Genomic DNA, 17851 nt, shown 5'->3' on the forward strand with positions numbered 1-17851 from the left:
CAACATTAAAAAAGCAAATAATTTGGTGAAGAAACGGGTAGAAGACATGAATAGACACTTTGCCAAAGAAGACATCCAGATGGTTAACAGACACATGAAAAGATGCTCAACATCACTTATTATCAGAGAAATACAAATCAAAACCACAATGAGATAACACTTCACACCTGTCCGAGTGGCTAAAATTAACAACTCAGGAAACAACAGATGTTGGTGAGGATGGGGAGAAAGGAGAACTTTTGCACTGTTAGTAAGAATACAAATGCATGTAGGCACTGTGGAAAACAGTATGGAGTGTCCTCAAAACACTAAAAATAGAACTGCCCTACAACCCAGCAATTGCACTACTAGGTGTTTACCCAAAGGATACAAAAATGCTGATTCAAAGGGGCACATTCACTCTAATATTTCTAGCAGCACTATCAACAATGGCCACATTATGGAAAGAGCCGAAATGTCCATCGACTGATGAATGGATAAAGCAGATGTGGTATATATATATACAATGGAGTATTAGTTGGCGATCAAAAAGAATGAAATCCTGCCATTTGCAACAATGTGGATGGAACTAGAGTGTATTATGCTAATCAATATAAGTCAGTCAGAGAAAGACAAATATATTATTTCACTCATCTGTGAAATTTAAGAAACAAAACAGATGAACATAGGAGAAGGGAAGGAAAAATAAGATAAAAACAGAGGAGGCAAACCGGAAGAGACTCTTAAATACAGAGAATAAACTGAGGGTTTATGGGGTGGGGGGAATGGGTGATGGGCATTAATTAGGGCACCTGTTGGGATGAGCACTGGGTGTCATATGTAAAAGATGCATCACTGGGTTCTACTCCTGAAACTAATGCCACACTGTATGTTAATTAACTTGAATTAAAAAAAAAATTAAATAGAACTACCAAAAGAAGATGCTAATATATTTATAAATTCGTATAGATATTAATATGTATTCTGTGAAAATAAGTTTTGTGTCAAAAAGTTTGATGATGCTGGATTACATATGATGAGATAATAGAAAAATATATGTAATGATCTGTGCCCCTAGCTCCTGGGGCTTCCTAAGTGATAAGAGCACTGAGAGCATCTTTTGTTCTAATATTGTTTTTTTTTTTTTAATGTTTATTTATTTTTGAGAGAGAGACAGAGTGCAAGCAGAGGAAGGACAGAGAGAGAGAGAGAGAGATGCAGAATCTGAAGCAGGCCCCGGGCTCTGGGCTGTCAGCACAGAGCCGGTTCAGGGCTTGAACTCACAGACCGTGAGATCATGACCTGAGCCAAAGTCGGACGCTTAACCAACTGAGCCACCCAGGCACCCCCTAATATTTGGTCTTTGATCCTAGTTTCTGACACAGGGCTCCTAAATCCCCTAGAATTTCCTGGGTGATAAGAGTGTCTTTGTTGTAATGAGGTGACTTTTGGTAGGCTCCTGAGTAGGGGCTGGTCACCAGAAAGACCAAGCCATTTTAGAAGCTTGGAATATCCAGCTTTATCTCCCGCCTCTTGAGAGGGGAGAGGGGCCGAAAATGGAGTCAATGATGGATCATGCCTACATAAAAATCTCACAAGTATGGGGTTCAGATTGCTTCTCAGTTGGTACACATGGAAGTGCTGTGAGAGTGGCCTCCCTGGTGGGGGCATGGAAGCTCCTTGCCTTACTCATCTCTTCCAACTGGAGGTTCATCTGTATTGTTTTTCATATCGTTTTTATCATAAACTTGTAAACAGTGTTAAAAAAAAGAAACAACAAAATGGAGTCACTTGGGCTAAGCTTCATGTCAGCAAACCAAGACTGAATGCCTAATCTTATTGCAGTTCTCAACTACCTTCCTAGGAATGTGGCCTTAAACCAGCAATGTGGAATTACCTGGTCAGCACTAGTGAAGTAATCTGCCTGATTGACCCCTGCCTTCCCTCATAGGAAAGTGACCTTGCCTGAAATGCTCCACTCTTTGCAAAAACTTCCTTGCTCCATCTCCTTCTGCCCATAAAAGTCTTCCATTTTGTATAGCTCCTCAGAGCTCCTATCTGCTAGACGGGATGCTGTCTGATTCATGAATCATTGAATGAAGCCAATTAGATCTTCACTTACTCAGTTGAATTTTGTTTTTTAACAATAGTAAGTAAATTGTTTTACTGAGTTCCATGAGCCATTCTAGCAAATTAATCAAAGAGGAGGGAGTCCCGAAAACCTCCTAGGTGTCAGAATCATAGGTGACAATTAGAACTTATGATTAGCATCTGAGGGGGGTGGTCTTGTGGGACCAAGCCATTAACCTGTGGGATTTGACACTATCTTTACGCAGATGGTATCAGACCTTATACTCTTTCATACAATGTACTTAAGAATTTGTCACAAACAAGAAAGGGCTTGAGAAAAATGGCTCCAGGTCATGAGGAATCTATAAAGGCAGCAGAGAGCCCAAAGATAGTTTGATGAAGGTGGTTCTATGAGGGCCATCCTGAGGAATCTTTTAGGAGTTAATTCAACTATGTAGCAATTTTCACTTCATTCTCCTCCTTCTGCGGTATTTAACTTGGCTTTAAATATTTTGGTGTTTCAAATACACCATACTCTTTCATATTTTAAGTTTTTAAAGTGTTTTTATCTAGTTTGGCGTTATGTGTCATATTTTGTAACTTTTAAAATTTAATTAAAAATTATATATACACACATAATGTAAATATGCATGTGTGTACCTGTGTGTGTGTGTGTGTGTGTGTGTGTGTGTGTGTGTGTGTGTATGCATTTGTACCTAGACTGAGGCTAAGAAAAAACAAATAGTATGCTGTTATTGCCTGATTCTTGCTTCAGGTTTAATACCTGGTGACTGCTGCTGGCAATGTAGGAATGTTGATATGTCTTGTTAAATTCTTTCTTGGGGAGATGCTACTTCAAAAGAAGTATGGCTGGGGTGCCTGGGTGGCTCAGTCAGTTAAGTGTTCAACTTTGGTTCAGGTCATGATCTTGTGGTTCATGGGTTTGAGCCCCACATCAGGCTCTGTGTTGACAGCTCAGAGCTTGAATTCTGTGTCCTCCTCTCTCTCTGCCCCTTCCCCACTCACACTCGATCTGTCTGTCTCTCTCTCAAATAAATAAATAAACAAACATAAAAAGAAGAGGTATGGCTACCTAGGAGGCTACTGTTTTGGGGTGGGAATGTGTTAGAGAGGGGGCAGAGATTCTAAGGCCAGCAGATTAGAAAGAGATTCCAGTAAACAGCTCTCAAAATTCTCAGTCCCTGGAGAGGCGAGGAGAGGACTGGCTGTCCCTGAGCAGCAGGTTTTGCTCATTTCTGAGAAACCTTGGGACAACAGCTCTGGTTGGCAGAGGGCCGCATGGTCCTTTTGCCAAAGTACACATAGCATGTGGTCCTCCCCATCTGTAACTCTAGAGTCTAGACCAACTGAGCAAGAGGTGAATTTGTAATGTCACCCCTCATCAATCAGAACATTAAAAAATGTGATTATCAGTGGGAGTTTTTGGCTGAGGCTTTCTTCCAGGGAAAGGAAAAGAAGGAAACCATTTTTATACATTGATAAGAAAATGCTATTGAAACACTCTCACTGAAATTAACTCTAATTAGGAATTCTAAGGACAGAACCTCAAACCGGTTTGTAGTCATCCAATGTACACAACAACCCAGAAACATTCAATAACTTCGTTACAATGTAATGAGTTAATGCAGAACTAGTTCTAGAAGCTGGATCCCTTTACTTCCAGGCTAGTAGTTGCTCCCCATTTTACTTCTATCCTTGAATTTGTCTCACTAGCTTCTGGTTTTCATTCTACTCAAATAAGGTTGTATTTGCAACTACTGCTGTTTGTCTTTGGTGCCTCCAGGTTTCATATTATACAAGTCTGGCTGCATAACTGAAGACTTAAGAGTCTAATACAAAGCAATAAAAGCCTATAGCAAACTATTTGCTTTCTGGCCCAAAATTGATGGGAAAAAGAGAGTACAGGAGATTATCTGTACTGATTTTCCTTATACTTCCAACTAAGGTTTAGTTCTGTTTTCATTGTCTTATATTTCCCAAAGTATTCTGAGACATTGGCTCTGTCCAATGGATTTAGAATTCCTTGCCAAACCTCCAATGTCCTCATGACCTAAAATAGGAATGTTAGAATTGCTGAGTACTATTCAAAGACTGGAAGGAGGTTTGCCCGGTCTACTGACATTTCTTCCAGTATGTTCTCATTTCTAAGGTGGATATTGTCCTAAATCAGAATGTAATGGTGGGAATAACCTGGGTTTTGAAATCTGGATTTTAATTCTTGTGTCAGCATTTACTAGCTGGTAGACTTGGGCATTTTATCTCACCTTCCTGAGTCTCAGTTTCCTAGTTTGTAAGGTGAGCAAGTAGGACAGGTGACTATGCAGGTTTGATTCCGCCTTTAAACTGTCCTGACCTATCAGTGCATCACATAGTTCATGTGAGAGGAAGTTTGGGTGCCTTAGCCATGTTCAGTTCACCTCTTACCCTCTTTTCTTACCATTGTTTGTTTGTTTGTTTGTTTTTATAAATCACCTTTCTTTTTTTATGTTTGCCTCACTCCTTTCCTTCTGACTTTGTCTCCCATTATTGACTCCAGGCTTGCCTCTCATGCTTGCGGTCTGGTTTTCCTTCCTGAGTGTTTTGAGTTTCAAGACAGTCACAAGCATACTTTTCTGATACCCTCTTTCTCCATTATCAGTGGGAGTTTTTGGCTAAGGTTTTCTTCCAAGGATAGGAAAAGAAGAAAACCATTTCTGCACATCGATAAGATGGTATTGACACACTCTCACTTAAATCAACTCTAATTAGGACTTCTTTTTTTTTTTTTTTGGCTTATTTATTTTTGAGAGACAGAGAGAGACAGAGCACAAGTAGGGGAGGGGCAGAGAGAGAATGAGACACAGAATCTGAAGCAGGCTCCAGGCTCTGAGCTGTTAGCACAGCTAACATTTTGGGTCTGAACTCACATGTGATTTGGGTCTTGAACTCACATGTGAGATCATGACCTGAGCCGAAGTTGGACGCTTGACTAAGCCACCCAGGTGTCCTATCTAATTAGTACTTCTTAGGACAGAACTTCAGCTTGTAGTCATCCCACATACAGATGAGGAAACTGCATTTCTGATTGGTTACTCACGATTTCAAGACCTAGCCCCAGGAATCTACCTTAGTATTTTCCAGAATGGCTGGCATCCTACCAGTTTGCCTGATTCACTCCAGACCTGTCTGAAGGATATATGAGAATGGAAACAATGTTGATGAAGAGCCTGTGGCATTGCCTGGTACAGACTAATTGTGAAAATGCTAAATTCTTTTGCTCCCTAGGAGTGAGGACCGTGTCCACATACTGCCTGAGCCAGAAGCCAAGCATTGGAGACAGGGCTGGTAGGAGTCATGAGAGGTTGATGAAGAAGGTGGACAATCATGTTTCTCGTTTCTCATTGTTTTCATTGCTACTTCCAGAGCATTCATTCAGAGATGACTTTACTCCCTTAAATGATAAAAAGACATTACATACCCAGTGCCCATCAACTGTACGCTGGGGATGGGTTGCTTGTGTGGGCACCGTGCTTTTACTCTTCCACAATCCCTTTCATCCGAATTGTCTCCACAGTCATTTTCTCCATTGCACTGTAACCCGTTGGCAATGCAGCGGCCTAGTCAGGAAAAGCAAACAACATTAACAACAAATGATTATTTGCGAAAATATCCATTGATCTTAAATGAGTGAGTGCTTTAAGTTTCAAGGGAGAGTTGTGAGGGAAAGTTTTCATTATTTTTGATACAGATTTAGGAAATATGGAAATAGATGCTAAGCTGCTATTTCCCCCTTTTTTTTAGGGTTACAGGGTCACCCTAGAATTACTTAGTCACCATTGGGCTAATTGTCTTAAATAAGGGAGGTAGTGCTGGACCCCATTCTCATTACAGTGAACTTGCTGTAGATCATGTTCTGTAGGAGAAAATCAACAGTAAGTTCAGACTTCTGTTTTGATTCAGAACAAAATCAAGGTCACTGTTTTTATTTTTAAAAAACCCTATAATTTAATATATGCACACGATAATATCACTGTATCTCTACATTTTTACGTTGAGTGAGAGAAGCCAGACACATTAGAGTCATGCTGCGTGATTTTTTAAAAATCTGATGTTCAAGAACATAAAATTTATTCTATCTCAGTTTTTGAGCAAGTTAAATGCCTAGGTACTACAGTGTTAGGTAGCAGATTAAGTGAGTGAATTTGCAAAATAGTACAAACCCCGTGTCCTCAGATAGTTATCTTCTTTTTAAAATTTGCTGAATATCATAAGGATCCTTGGACTCCATGTATATGTATATATTACAGAAATTGAAATGCCTTATGTACAATGACAGCCCCTCTCCTGTCCCTTAGCCTTTGGCATAGAATCGAGGATTCTGGCGTCTGTACAATTATGTACAGGTCTCACTGATGACAAGATTAAATTAAATGTTTTACTCAAGATGATCTGGTTAATTACTTTAAGTTGTGATGAGCATCTTCCTGCAGCTATGCATGACTATTTTGACTAACTGCAATGCTTTGGGGAAATTGGATATTCTGTTGAATTTAATTTTTTTATTACTAGAGAGTTACCCAGAAAGCACTTAGTTTCAACTCTTTCGGTAAATAATCTTCACTAAGAAGGTAGAGAAAAATGAAAGTAATTAAGTCTCTTTCTTTGATTATTCAACATTTTGCATTGTATCTGGACTATGATTAGAAACAATTATTGTTATGAGCACCATAGTCACACAAGACTGAATACTTTGAGAAAATTGAATTTCTGTGAATCCCAAGATACAACCTGAAAGATATTCTGTTTTTAAAATAGCACATCTCTGGTGTTTTGTTTGTTTGCTTTTTTCAGGGCAGAACAGAATGTATAATTTAGTTTGAAATATAGATGCTTTGTCCAAAGGAAACAAAACCCAAATATTACATTTTTTAAAAGTTTTGAGCTTCGCACTTGTAATTGAGTGAAATTGAGCAAAAGCTAATTTTCGATTTGGTTACAGTAAAAGGAGAAGGAAATCCCATTTTATCAGGTAGAGGTAGGGATATACCTGCAGGATATAGTTCTCATTAGCCTAGCTTTGTGAGTAGGGTACTAGATATGTTTGAATCTAAGAAAACCTATCCATTTGGTTCTTCTGGGGATACTGAAGAGGAGCTGTTAACAAGGGTAGGGATGAAAGCAAGAGGACATCTTTTGAGCGATATTTAGGGGTGGGTGGTGCGAGCGATATAGATCTGATAGTACACAGCTGAGAATGGTTCCAGGCCACAGAGACTCATACTGTGAGCCATAAATATATCTCATACCAGGAGAGGAATGGGAAAGGTGAAGGGCAGTTTGATACAGTGCAGGATTTGCAGAAGTCAGCGTGCTTTAGCCAATGCATGTGTATATAAACTTGCACCTAGAGCTGTGCATCATTTAGAAACCGTACATATTTTTCCTATTTACTTGAACTGATTTGTGTTACTGCAGTGGTATGTTATATGCATAACGAGCTATAAATTCTCTAGTGTTTATGCTTAAAATTGGGATTTTGACAGAGGAGTTGGCATAGTGCATGGGGATTATTAGCCTCATGGGTAATTCTTAAAGATCCATGTATGCATTGAAATCATATATTTAGTCTTGGAGAACTCTGAACAGCAATCATGAGAGAAGAAAGGGAAGAGGGAAACTCTATTTTTTTAAATTAATTTATTTTTATTTAAATGTTTTTTTATTAAAAGTATTTTTTATTTTTTATTATTTTTTAATTTAGCTATTCTTTTTTATTTTCTTTTTTTATTATGAAATTTATTGTCAAATTGGTTTCCATACAACACCCAGTGCTCATCCCAACAGGTGCCCTCCTCAGTATCCATCACCCACCCACCCCTCCCTCCCTCCCCCCATAAATCCTCAGTTTGTTCTCAGTTTTTAGGAGTCTCTTATGGGGAAACTCTCTTTAGAATAAACAGTTCTTTGTTAATTGAAGGCCAAACATCCTATTGAGTCAAATAATGGTCCATCTAATCTTTTATTCTCTTCGAGAGTGGCATTAGCGTATGGTTTTAGAAGAGCAAAGTGGTATATAATCTTCGGTGGAATATTTAACAACCAATAGGCCATGGCACCACCCAATCGAAATGGATGCCAACCACATCTGTGCCAGGGATTAGCCACTTAGTGGCTGGATCATGGGAAGATCTAGGGATTCCTGGTGAAGGCATCTGGACAGCAGCTCAGGGGTTACTAAGAGAGCTCAGGGTAGGAGCAGCTTACCAAACATGGCACGTGCATGTTAATAGTCCATTTTTATCATTTGCTGTGGGTGTACTGTTGATCACCTGTCTTTACCCCACTAGCTTTCCTGAAACCACTTATTATGAATAGGTGGCTCATGGATGTATCTAAAGCCTTCTCAAACTTGTGAATATTTTGACCTAAACAAAGCCCTTTTGTAGTAAATTTCATAGATTTGACATCCATTGAAGAAAGGAGTTCTTTCTGGTAATTTGTTCCAAAACTACCTTCAAGCTTCGAATAGTTGCACCTCAGTTCTAAATCTTTATCTTAATATTCTGGATTTAATACCTAAGTCTGTATTCTGCTCAGTCATTGCCATCAAGATTTTTTCCATATTCCCTCTTTTGTCAACTAGTGACATGACCTTATGCATGTAGCCGTGAAGTGTGTCTTCCTACCCATGTGCCATCCTCATATCCCAGGTTTTGGTGGGTGTGTGTGTGGGGGGGGGCGGGGGGATGGCACAGAAGAAAAATCCTGATGCCAGCATTCTTGTCCAACTTTTGAAGAGGCCAGCAAAGCTGAAGGCAGTAAGCAAGGATCAAGAGGAGGAAAATGTTAGATCTAAGGTCTGGGTCAATTTTCTATGGAATTTGAAATCTGCTCTTTAAGTTATAAATACTTTACTTGTCATTGTGTACCAGAGTACACAAAAATTATATGGATTTTATTCATCTGAATTCCAATTTTTATGTCAAATTGACTATTTAGATAAGAGGTGAGTGAACTATGGCTGATGGGCTAAAACTCACCTGCTGCCTGTTTTTGTAAATAAAATTTGATTCGAACACAGCCATGACCATTTGTTTATATATGGTCTGTGGCAGCTTTATGCTACAATGTCAGAGTTGAGTAGTTGCAACAAAAAAATGTATGGCCAAAAAGCCTAAAATATTTACTGTCTGGACCTTAACTGAAAAAGTTCACAGAAATCAGATTTAAAGTGTTCAAAATGGTGGTGTTGAAGAGCTGTTAATTATTGAGGATACATATGATTAAGTGATATAGTCAAGATTTGAAATCTAGTCTAGTGAAACTGAAATATCTGAATGAGTAATGGACTTGATGGGAGTGTTGCCACTATTTAAATCATTTTCTATCTTCCTTTTGGAATTACCTTTGGAGCCTTTCAATGGACCACCCAAGAAAATCTGTCACATCATCTGTAGTCATCCCCCTGATATATCTTAATATTCTTATCTTAATAAACTATATTGAAGATCTTTTATATCTGTAATTCTTTTCAGCTGCTTATTCTGATTATGGATTTGTGCTTATTAATAGCTGAGTTTTACAAGTATCTACTTTCTCTTCCTTTTCCTCCTCCTCTCTTCTTCCTGCTTTATAACAGTGTAGGGACCTGGGCATCAGTACTTGAAGAGTAAATGGATTATGTACATGGTCAAAGTGATTATAACTTGAAAGCTATAATTTCATACATGAATAGCTTGGCAATTGGTACCATAACTCCCCTGTCTTGCCATACTTAAAATATGGTTAGACTTCTCTATCATGGCTTTTACTGGTAGTCAATTGGAATAACTATTTAGTCAAGTCATTTTTAGTGGAGACTGAACCTTTTTTATAGTACATTACCACTGTCACAGCGGAATTTATTCTTGCAGTCAACCTCTTCAATTTTGCAGAGCTTAGATGGAATGCATGGTTGGAAAGTCACCAGGGGCTCAGTACATGGTTGTCCTCCAAACTGACTGGGTCGCAAGATGGATCTAACCCTAAACTGAAAGGAAAGGAGAGAAAGGTGAGGAACTCTGAGTCAGGGCCAAAGCCTATATATATTCTTCCTCTAGTGATGTTTCCTAAATTAGGTAATGAATTTTCCAGTTCCATTATTGCATGCCCCTAGGAAAGTCATCACCTCTCTGGGCCTCAGTTTTCCAAACTGTAAAATGGGAAAGCAGGACCAAAGATTTCTAAGACTTCTAACTCTGAAACCGTATGAGACTAAATTATATCAAAATCAAATGCACAGATATTTACTGAGTGTCTCACATGCAGTAAATCTTCCAGGGAGTAACAATAGCATTTTTATATCTCAAAGGTAGTGTGAAGTGATCAATGTGAAGGGATTTGGGGTTTTTGTCTTTGTTTTTGTTTTTTGCATAAGGAAGTCAACATGGAAAACAAGGTTGACATATTCTCCACATTTTAAAGGATTTTAAATGGTGAGTAATAAAACAGGGAGTCAGGGAAGGATAGACACATGACAAGATCAAAAAGTACTGACTTTGAAGTCAGAAAAATTCAGCTTCAAAATATAGTGTCTCTACTCATCAGAGGCATTTTCTTGGGAAAATTACTAATTTCCTAATGAGCTCTAACTTCCTCATCTGTAAAATGGGTAGGAAAGCACACTCTCATGTGTGAACAAGGTGATATAAGGGACTAGAACAGTTTCCCTCAGACAGTGGGTGCTCCACAAATGAGTTCCTTTTTCTTCCCAAATGTGTGACTGCTGAGCACCCACTCTGATTGGGGTTTCTGTGGGCCAATGCCCTTACAGGAATGAGCTGAAGTGAGTAAATACTGCAGCTGGAAACAATAAACAAATTGAGGGACTTTCCCATGGGAAGAGGGAAATTAGAAGCAGGGCCAGGAGTCAGTCTTTTGATTAATGTCTCTCATTTTTTTTTTAAGAGAGAGAGAGAGAGAATTCACATGCAAGACAGGGAGACAGAGAGAGAGAGAGAGAGAGAGAGAGAGAGAGAGAGAGAGAGAGGGGGGAGAGAGAGAGAGAGAGAGAGAGAGAGAGAGAGAGAGAGAGAGAGAATCTTAAGTAGGCTCCAGTCTCCATGCTCAGCATAGAGCCTGACTTGGGGCTTGATCCCATGACCCTGGAATCATGACCTGAACTGAAATCAAGAGTCAGATGCTTAACCGATGGAGCCACGTGGGTGTATCTAATGTCCCTCATTTGTCTGATTTTAAATTTTGGACTGAAATCCCCATTTTCTAGCACCTGCTTTTGCTTTCTGAGCTCTCAGAGGGAACAGGCAGTGGAATCCAGAGCTCAATAAGAACAATATCAATACTGGGGGCAGAATTTCCTTTGAAAGATTGCTAAATGGAATTTTCCCTCAATGGAAGCTGGAATGGTGTATTTTCAGAAACTGAGGAAATTGAGCATTTCTGTGATTGCTGATCCTGTCAGGTCATCCAAATCTTTTATTGTGATTCAGATTTCCTGAAGATGCCCATGGGTCACCTACCTGTTTTTCGACACAAGGGTCACAGGCTGACCATGGTCCATAATCTCCCAGGAGGCAGTTGATAGGACAACGTTGCAGGTTACATTCTCTAGTCTCCAGCTTAGTGCAAAGCTGGTCACAAAAGTTATCCAGGTAGTACTGATCAACTACTATTTTTCTGTAATAGTGAGAAAAGATCTGCTTAGAATGAATATATTCACTGTGGTTACATCCCCATAAGAAAAATACCACTGAGCATTGACCACGATGAATAAAAGGAAAGAAATTGTTTTGGAAAGTCAGGCAGGTTGGCATCCGTGCAGTTCTTACCACTTAACAGCATTCAGGACTGGATACATAATTTTTGGGGCCCAGTGCAAAATGAAAATGAGGGGCCTCTTGTTAAAACATTACTAGGAATTTTGAGACAGCGATGGCAGCGCATTAAGCCAAGCATGGAGCCCTTCTAAGTGTGGTCCTGTGTGACTGCATAGGAAACACATCCATGAAGCTGGCCCTCATGGAAGTCTCTGAAGGGACTGGATAGGAAAGAAAAGAAAGAAGAAAGTTTCTGCAAATTCCTTACATTATGACAACACAGTGTAATAAGTATAATGATTGAGACAGAGTCAGAGTGCTGTGAGGCCAAAGATCCAAAGAGAAAAATAATAAGAGAGATAAATCTTGAAAAATTCATGTGACGCCTCCAGGCATCAAAGGGCAGGGTATGCGGGGGGGAAAGGCACATGCCAAGATTACAGGTGGAAGAACAGGAAGCATCCATGGGGGAGCTAGTGGATGGGCCCGGGTGGTGCTGGTGGAGAAGAGCCGGGTGTATTGTTGTGCTTTATTTGGTAGCCAGTGGAGAGCTACTGAGGGACTCTTGAGTGAAGGACTATTAAAGCTTTAACCTACTTAGTGGATGGTTTATTGGGGGAGTCAGTTGGTGATTTTAATGAGACTCACACTGCGCATGTAAAAAGAGTTTTGTAAAATAGGTCTCTAAAAACCTATAATGATTAAAGCACATTAAATATATACCTTTCTTCCCTAGTCATGTGAGCATCTTCATGGAACAGAAACATTGAACAGTTTTAAAGAAACTGTGGGGGCTAAGTAGTCTGAATCGGTGAGAACACTGAATTATTAAATGTTTTCAATTAAACACGGTTTTCCTGCCTTCTACTTGCTGACAATCAAGCTAATAGCTAATAGCGCTGCTCAATTGAGGTCCTGTTAGACTCAGTTTAATGAGTAGAAAATTCTCTATAATTAACTCACTAACTGTAGGCAAGTGGAGCTATACACTGATTGAAAAAAGGCTTGAGTAGAGATTCTTAGCAAGTTAAATAGTCAACAGAAAATATTGCACACATTCTTAATTAAATTTCTTCGAAGCTCCTTGATTTTATGGAGAGAACAAATGCAGACTTCCTTTCAACCGTATGTGGAAAAGACCTCAAATTCCATCCAAATCGAATCCCATGATTTCTTACTTTGAGATATACTTTTTTCTTCCTCATTGCTTGGTGTGGCACTTTTGATATTGCTAAGTCTGTCTGTGAGGTTTCCCATGGCACAAAGTCAATCTTCATAGCTCGCACCCACCTCTGTCTGCTCTGGGTTCCAGAATTGCAGGTTTTTGAGCAGCTGGACCACTGACTCCATGGGTAATGATCACAGAAACAGGGTTGGCACTTGTCAATCAGAGCACTCAGGAGGATGAAATACAAGATGGAGTGTCTGGCCATGCCTTGAAACCTCTAAGCCCTGAAGGGGAATGATAAAATGCATATCAAACAGTTGTTGGGGGTAAAACTTTACAAGTCACTCTCAGTTACAGACTCAGCTATGATCTTAGAAATTATTTGCGCCTCCCCGCCCCCCTTAAAGCAAGTTTACACCTATAAATCCCCGTGCTCATGACTACGAATCCTACTTTCTTTTTTAAGATCCTACTTATATTTTTAGAGTGGATATTCCCATAGTTACAACTCCCAGTACTAGTAAGTTTCTCTGAGCTGTTAGTGACAGGCTATAAGACAAAGTGTTGCAGTATATACATTTGTATTACACTTCATTCCAAAATGGAATTTTGTGTGGGCAGTACCCTCAATTACGTGGCAAGTTTTCATACTCTTCTGGACTGGGGGAGGAGTTTGGAGCATTTTTCTGGAAGCTCTAATTTCTTGGTATCCTAGAAACCTGCTAAAGAGAGTTCAATGTTTAACTGTCTCTACCTATGGAGTCACAGAAGTTAGAACTGAAATGGATCTTTGAAATCTCCAGGTTAAACCCCCTCATTTCCTGGATAATGAACTGGGGCTTAAGGAGGTACAATAATGTTGAGACTACATGGCAACTAAGAGCCGAAGACTCCTCATTCTTGGATGAGGTGCACCCTTTCACTGAACTTCTAATCACATTAATGATTGTGTAACTGGAACATCTAGTTGCTTTGAACTCTACCACCCGGGCCACAAGAGGGTTTTTCCAGATGTAACTGAATGCCAGAGAAAACTTTGACCAGTGGTTCCCCTCTGTGTGCTGTGGAGCCTTGACGATCTATGAGCTATTGAAAGGAATTTGCAAAACCACTTCTGCTCCCAGTGTTGTTATTTGATCTTTTTTTCTTTTGAAAAAAAAAAATGTTTATTTATTTTTGAGAGAGAGAGAGCACGAGCGAGGAAGGGGCAGAGACAGGGAGACACAGAATCCCAAGCAGGCTCCAGGCTCTGAGCTCTTGGCACAGAGCCTGATGCGGGGCTCGAACCCATGAACTGGGAGAGCATGACCGGAGCTGAAGTTGGACGTCCAACTGACTGAATCACCTAGGCGCCCCTAGCTGTGTTGATCTTAGTATCTCTCACAAAACATGCAACATGATTAAGTATATATAGAAAATGCTGCTGTAACTTTCATTTAAAGAGGTAAAATGGCATTCACCTAATTTCTCTGTGTCTCAGTTTCGTCATCTGTAAAACAGCAATAATACTCTCCCTTGTTCATAAGGTTTTTGCTAGAGTTCAGTAAGAAAATTCATGTAAAGTGCTTAGGACAATCCTTGGCATGGAATCATCACTCAATAAAAATTAGCTTTTCAAGTTAGTAATAACATTTAAGAGTGCAACAAATTTAATTATAGCTATTGTTTATGCATTTTTCAAAATTAGGGGCTCTTAAGTAGAAGCGAGGATCATGTGAAGACCAAAAATATGTTTTGATATTAAATAAGGCTATTCATATTCAAAAAAAATAAAAAATATGACTTTAGTTACTTTTCATCCTACAAATAAAATCAGATCTCTGAACATTTTATTTGAAATTGCAATTTTCCACCAGTGTTTCCCACCCTCCTTCACTGCTTTGTTTTTCTTTGTTATACATCTCCTCCTGATACATAAATTACTGAAGTTTAATAAATATCTCCTCTTCCCCTTTTCCTTCTTCTTTTTTAAAATGTTTATTATTTATTTTGAGAGAAAAAGAGGGTGAGTGAATAGAGGAGGGGCTGAAAGAGAGAGAGAGAGAATCCCAAGCAGGCTCAGTTCTGTCAGTGCCCGATGGAGGGCTAGAACTCATGAACTGTGAGATCATGACCTGAGGCAAAATCAACAGTTGGCTGCTTAACCAACTGAGCCACCCAGGTGCCCCTTTCCTTCTTCCTTAGAATGCAAACAGCATGGTGGTTGATCTCTTTTGTCTGTTTTATTCATTTCAGCATTAAGAAGAATGAGAAACCACGCCAGGGACTATCCAAAATGACCAAGCGGAAGAATTCCCCTCAGAAGAATCTCCAGGAAATAACAACAGCTAATGAGCTGATCAAAAAGGATTTAAATAATATAACAGAAAGTGAATTTAGAATAATAGTCATAAAATTAATCGCTGGACTTGAAAACAGTATAGCTGACAGCAGAGAATCTCTTGCTACAGAGATCAAGGGACTAAGGAACAGTCACGAGGAGCTGAAAAACGCTTTCAACGAAATGCATAACAAAATGGAAACCACCACGGCTCGGATTGAAGAGGCAGAGGAGAGAATAGGTGAACTAGAAGATAAAGTTATGGAAAAAGAGGAAGCTGAGAAAAAGAGAGATAAAAAAATCCAGGAGTATGAGGGGAAAATTAGAGAACTAAGTGATACACTAAAAAGAAATAATATACGCATAATTGGTATCCCAGAGGAGGAAGAGAGAGGGAAAGGTGCTGAAGGGCTACTTGAAGAAATAATAGCTGAGAACTTCCCTGAAGTGGGGAAGGAAAAAGGCATTGAAATCCAAGAGGCACAGAGAACTCCCTTCAGACGTAACTTGAATCGATCTTCTGCACGACATATCATAGTGAAACTGGCAACATACGAGGATAAAGAGAAAATTCTGAAAGCAGCAAGGGGTAAACGTGCCCTCACATATAAAGGGAGACCTATAAGACTCGTGACTGATCTCTCTTTTGAAACTTGGCAGGCCAGAAAGAATTGGCACGAGATTTTCAGTGTGCTAGACAGAAAAAATATGCAGCCGAGAATCCTTTATCCAGCAAGTCTGTCATTTAGAATAGAAGGAGAGATAAAGGTCTTCCCAAACAAACAAAAACTGAAGGAATTTGTCACCACTAAACCAGCCCTACAAGAGATCCTAAGGGGGACCCTGTGAGACAAAGTACCAGAGACATCACTACAAGCATAAAACATACAGACATCACAATGACTCTAAACCCATATCTTTCTATAATCACACTGAATGTAAATGGATTAAATGCGCCAACCAAAAGACATAGGGTATCAGAATGGATAAAAAAACAAGACCCATCTATTTGCTGTCTACAAGAGACTCATTTTAGACCTGAGGACACCTTTAGATTGAGAGTGAGGGGATGGAGAACTATTTATCATGCTACTGGAAGCCAAAAGAAAGCTGGAGTAGCCATACTTATATCAGACAAACTAGACTTTCAATTAAAGGCTGTAACAAGAGATGAAGAAGGACATTATATAATCGTGACAGGGTCTATCCATCAGGAAGAGCTAACAATTATAAATGTCTATGCACCGAATACCGGAGCGCCCAAATATATAAAACAATTACTCATAAACATAAGCAACCTTATTGAGAAGAATGTGGTAATTGCAGGGGACTTTAACACCCCACTTACAGAAATGGATAGATCATCTAGACACATGGTCAATAAAGAAACAAGGGCCCTGAATGACACATTGAATCAGATGGACTTGACAGATCTATTTAGAACTCTGCATCCCAAAGCAACAGAATATACTTTCTTCTCGAGTGCACATGGAACATTCTCCAAGATAGATCATATACTGGGTCACAAAACAGCCCTTCATAAGTTTACAAGAATTGAAATCATACCATGCATACTTTCAGACCACAATGCTATGAAGCTTGAAATCAACCACAGAAAAAAGTCTGGAAAACCTCCAAAAGCATGGAGGTTAAAGAACACCCTACTAACAAATGAGTGGGTCAATCAGGCAATTAGAGAAGAAATTAAAAAAATATATGGAAACAAACGAAAATGAAAATACAACAATCCAAACGCTTTGGGACGCAGCGAAGGCAGTCCTGAGAGGAAAATACATTGCAATCCAGGCCTATCTCAAGAAACAAGAAAAATCCCAAATACAAAATCTAACAGCACACCTAAAGGAAATAGAAGCAGAACAGCAAAGGCAGCCTAAACCCAGCAGAAGAAGAGAAATCATAAAGATCAGAGCAGAAATAAACAATATAGAATCTAAAAAAACAGTAGAGCAGATCAACGAAACCAAGAGTTGGTTTTTTGAAAAAATAAACAAAATTGACAAACCTCTAGCCAGGCTTCTCAAAAAGAAAAGGGAGATGACCCAAATAGATAAAATCATGAATGAAAATGGAATTATTACAACCAATCCCTCAGAGATACAAACAATTATCAGGGAATACTATGAAAAATTATATGGCAACAAACTGGACAACCTGGAAGAAATGGACAAATTCCTGAACACCCACACTCTTCCAAAACTCAATCAGGAGGAAATAGAAAGCTTGAACAGACCCATCACCAGCGAAGAAATTGAATCGGTTATCAAAAATCTCCCAACAAATAAGAGTCCAGGACCAGATGGCTTCCCAGGGGAGTTCTACCAGATGTTTAAAGCAGACATAATACATATCCTTCTCAAGCTATTCCAAGAAATAGAAAGGGAAGGAAAACTTCCAGACTCATTCTATGAAGCCAGTATTACTTTGATTCCTAAACCAGACAGAGACCCAGTAAAAAAAGAGAACTACAGGCCAATATCC

At 39.3% G+C, this 17851-nt stretch overlaps 1 protein-coding gene across 2 annotated transcripts in view; it reads right to left on the reverse strand.

Moving 5' to 3' along the window:
• C6 (complement C6) overlaps positions 1-17851 on the reverse strand; it is a 72325-nt gene that overhangs the window by 45476 nt on the left and 8998 nt on the right. For both annotated transcript variants that reach the window (XM_040496118.1, XM_040496114.1), the window contains exons 2-5: positions 13155-13316; positions 11568-11724; positions 9934-10078; positions 5528-5666 (exon numbers count right to left, since the gene is read on the reverse strand). In XM_040496118.1, coding sequence (XP_040352052.1) covers positions 5528-5666; positions 9934-10078; positions 11568-11724; positions 13155-13297 — 584 coding nt within the window. In that variant the 5' untranslated portion in view covers positions 13298-13316. The remainder of the gene's footprint in view (positions 1-5527; positions 5667-9933; positions 10079-11567; positions 11725-13154; positions 13317-17851) is intronic.

The sequence above is a fragment of the Herpailurus yagouaroundi genome, unplaced genomic scaffold (genome assembly GCF_014898765.1).
Source record: "Herpailurus yagouaroundi ecotype Mexico unplaced genomic scaffold, PumYag 29, whole genome shotgun sequence".
NCBI classification, from domain to species: Eukaryota; Metazoa; Chordata; class Mammalia; order Carnivora; family Felidae; genus Herpailurus; species Herpailurus yagouaroundi.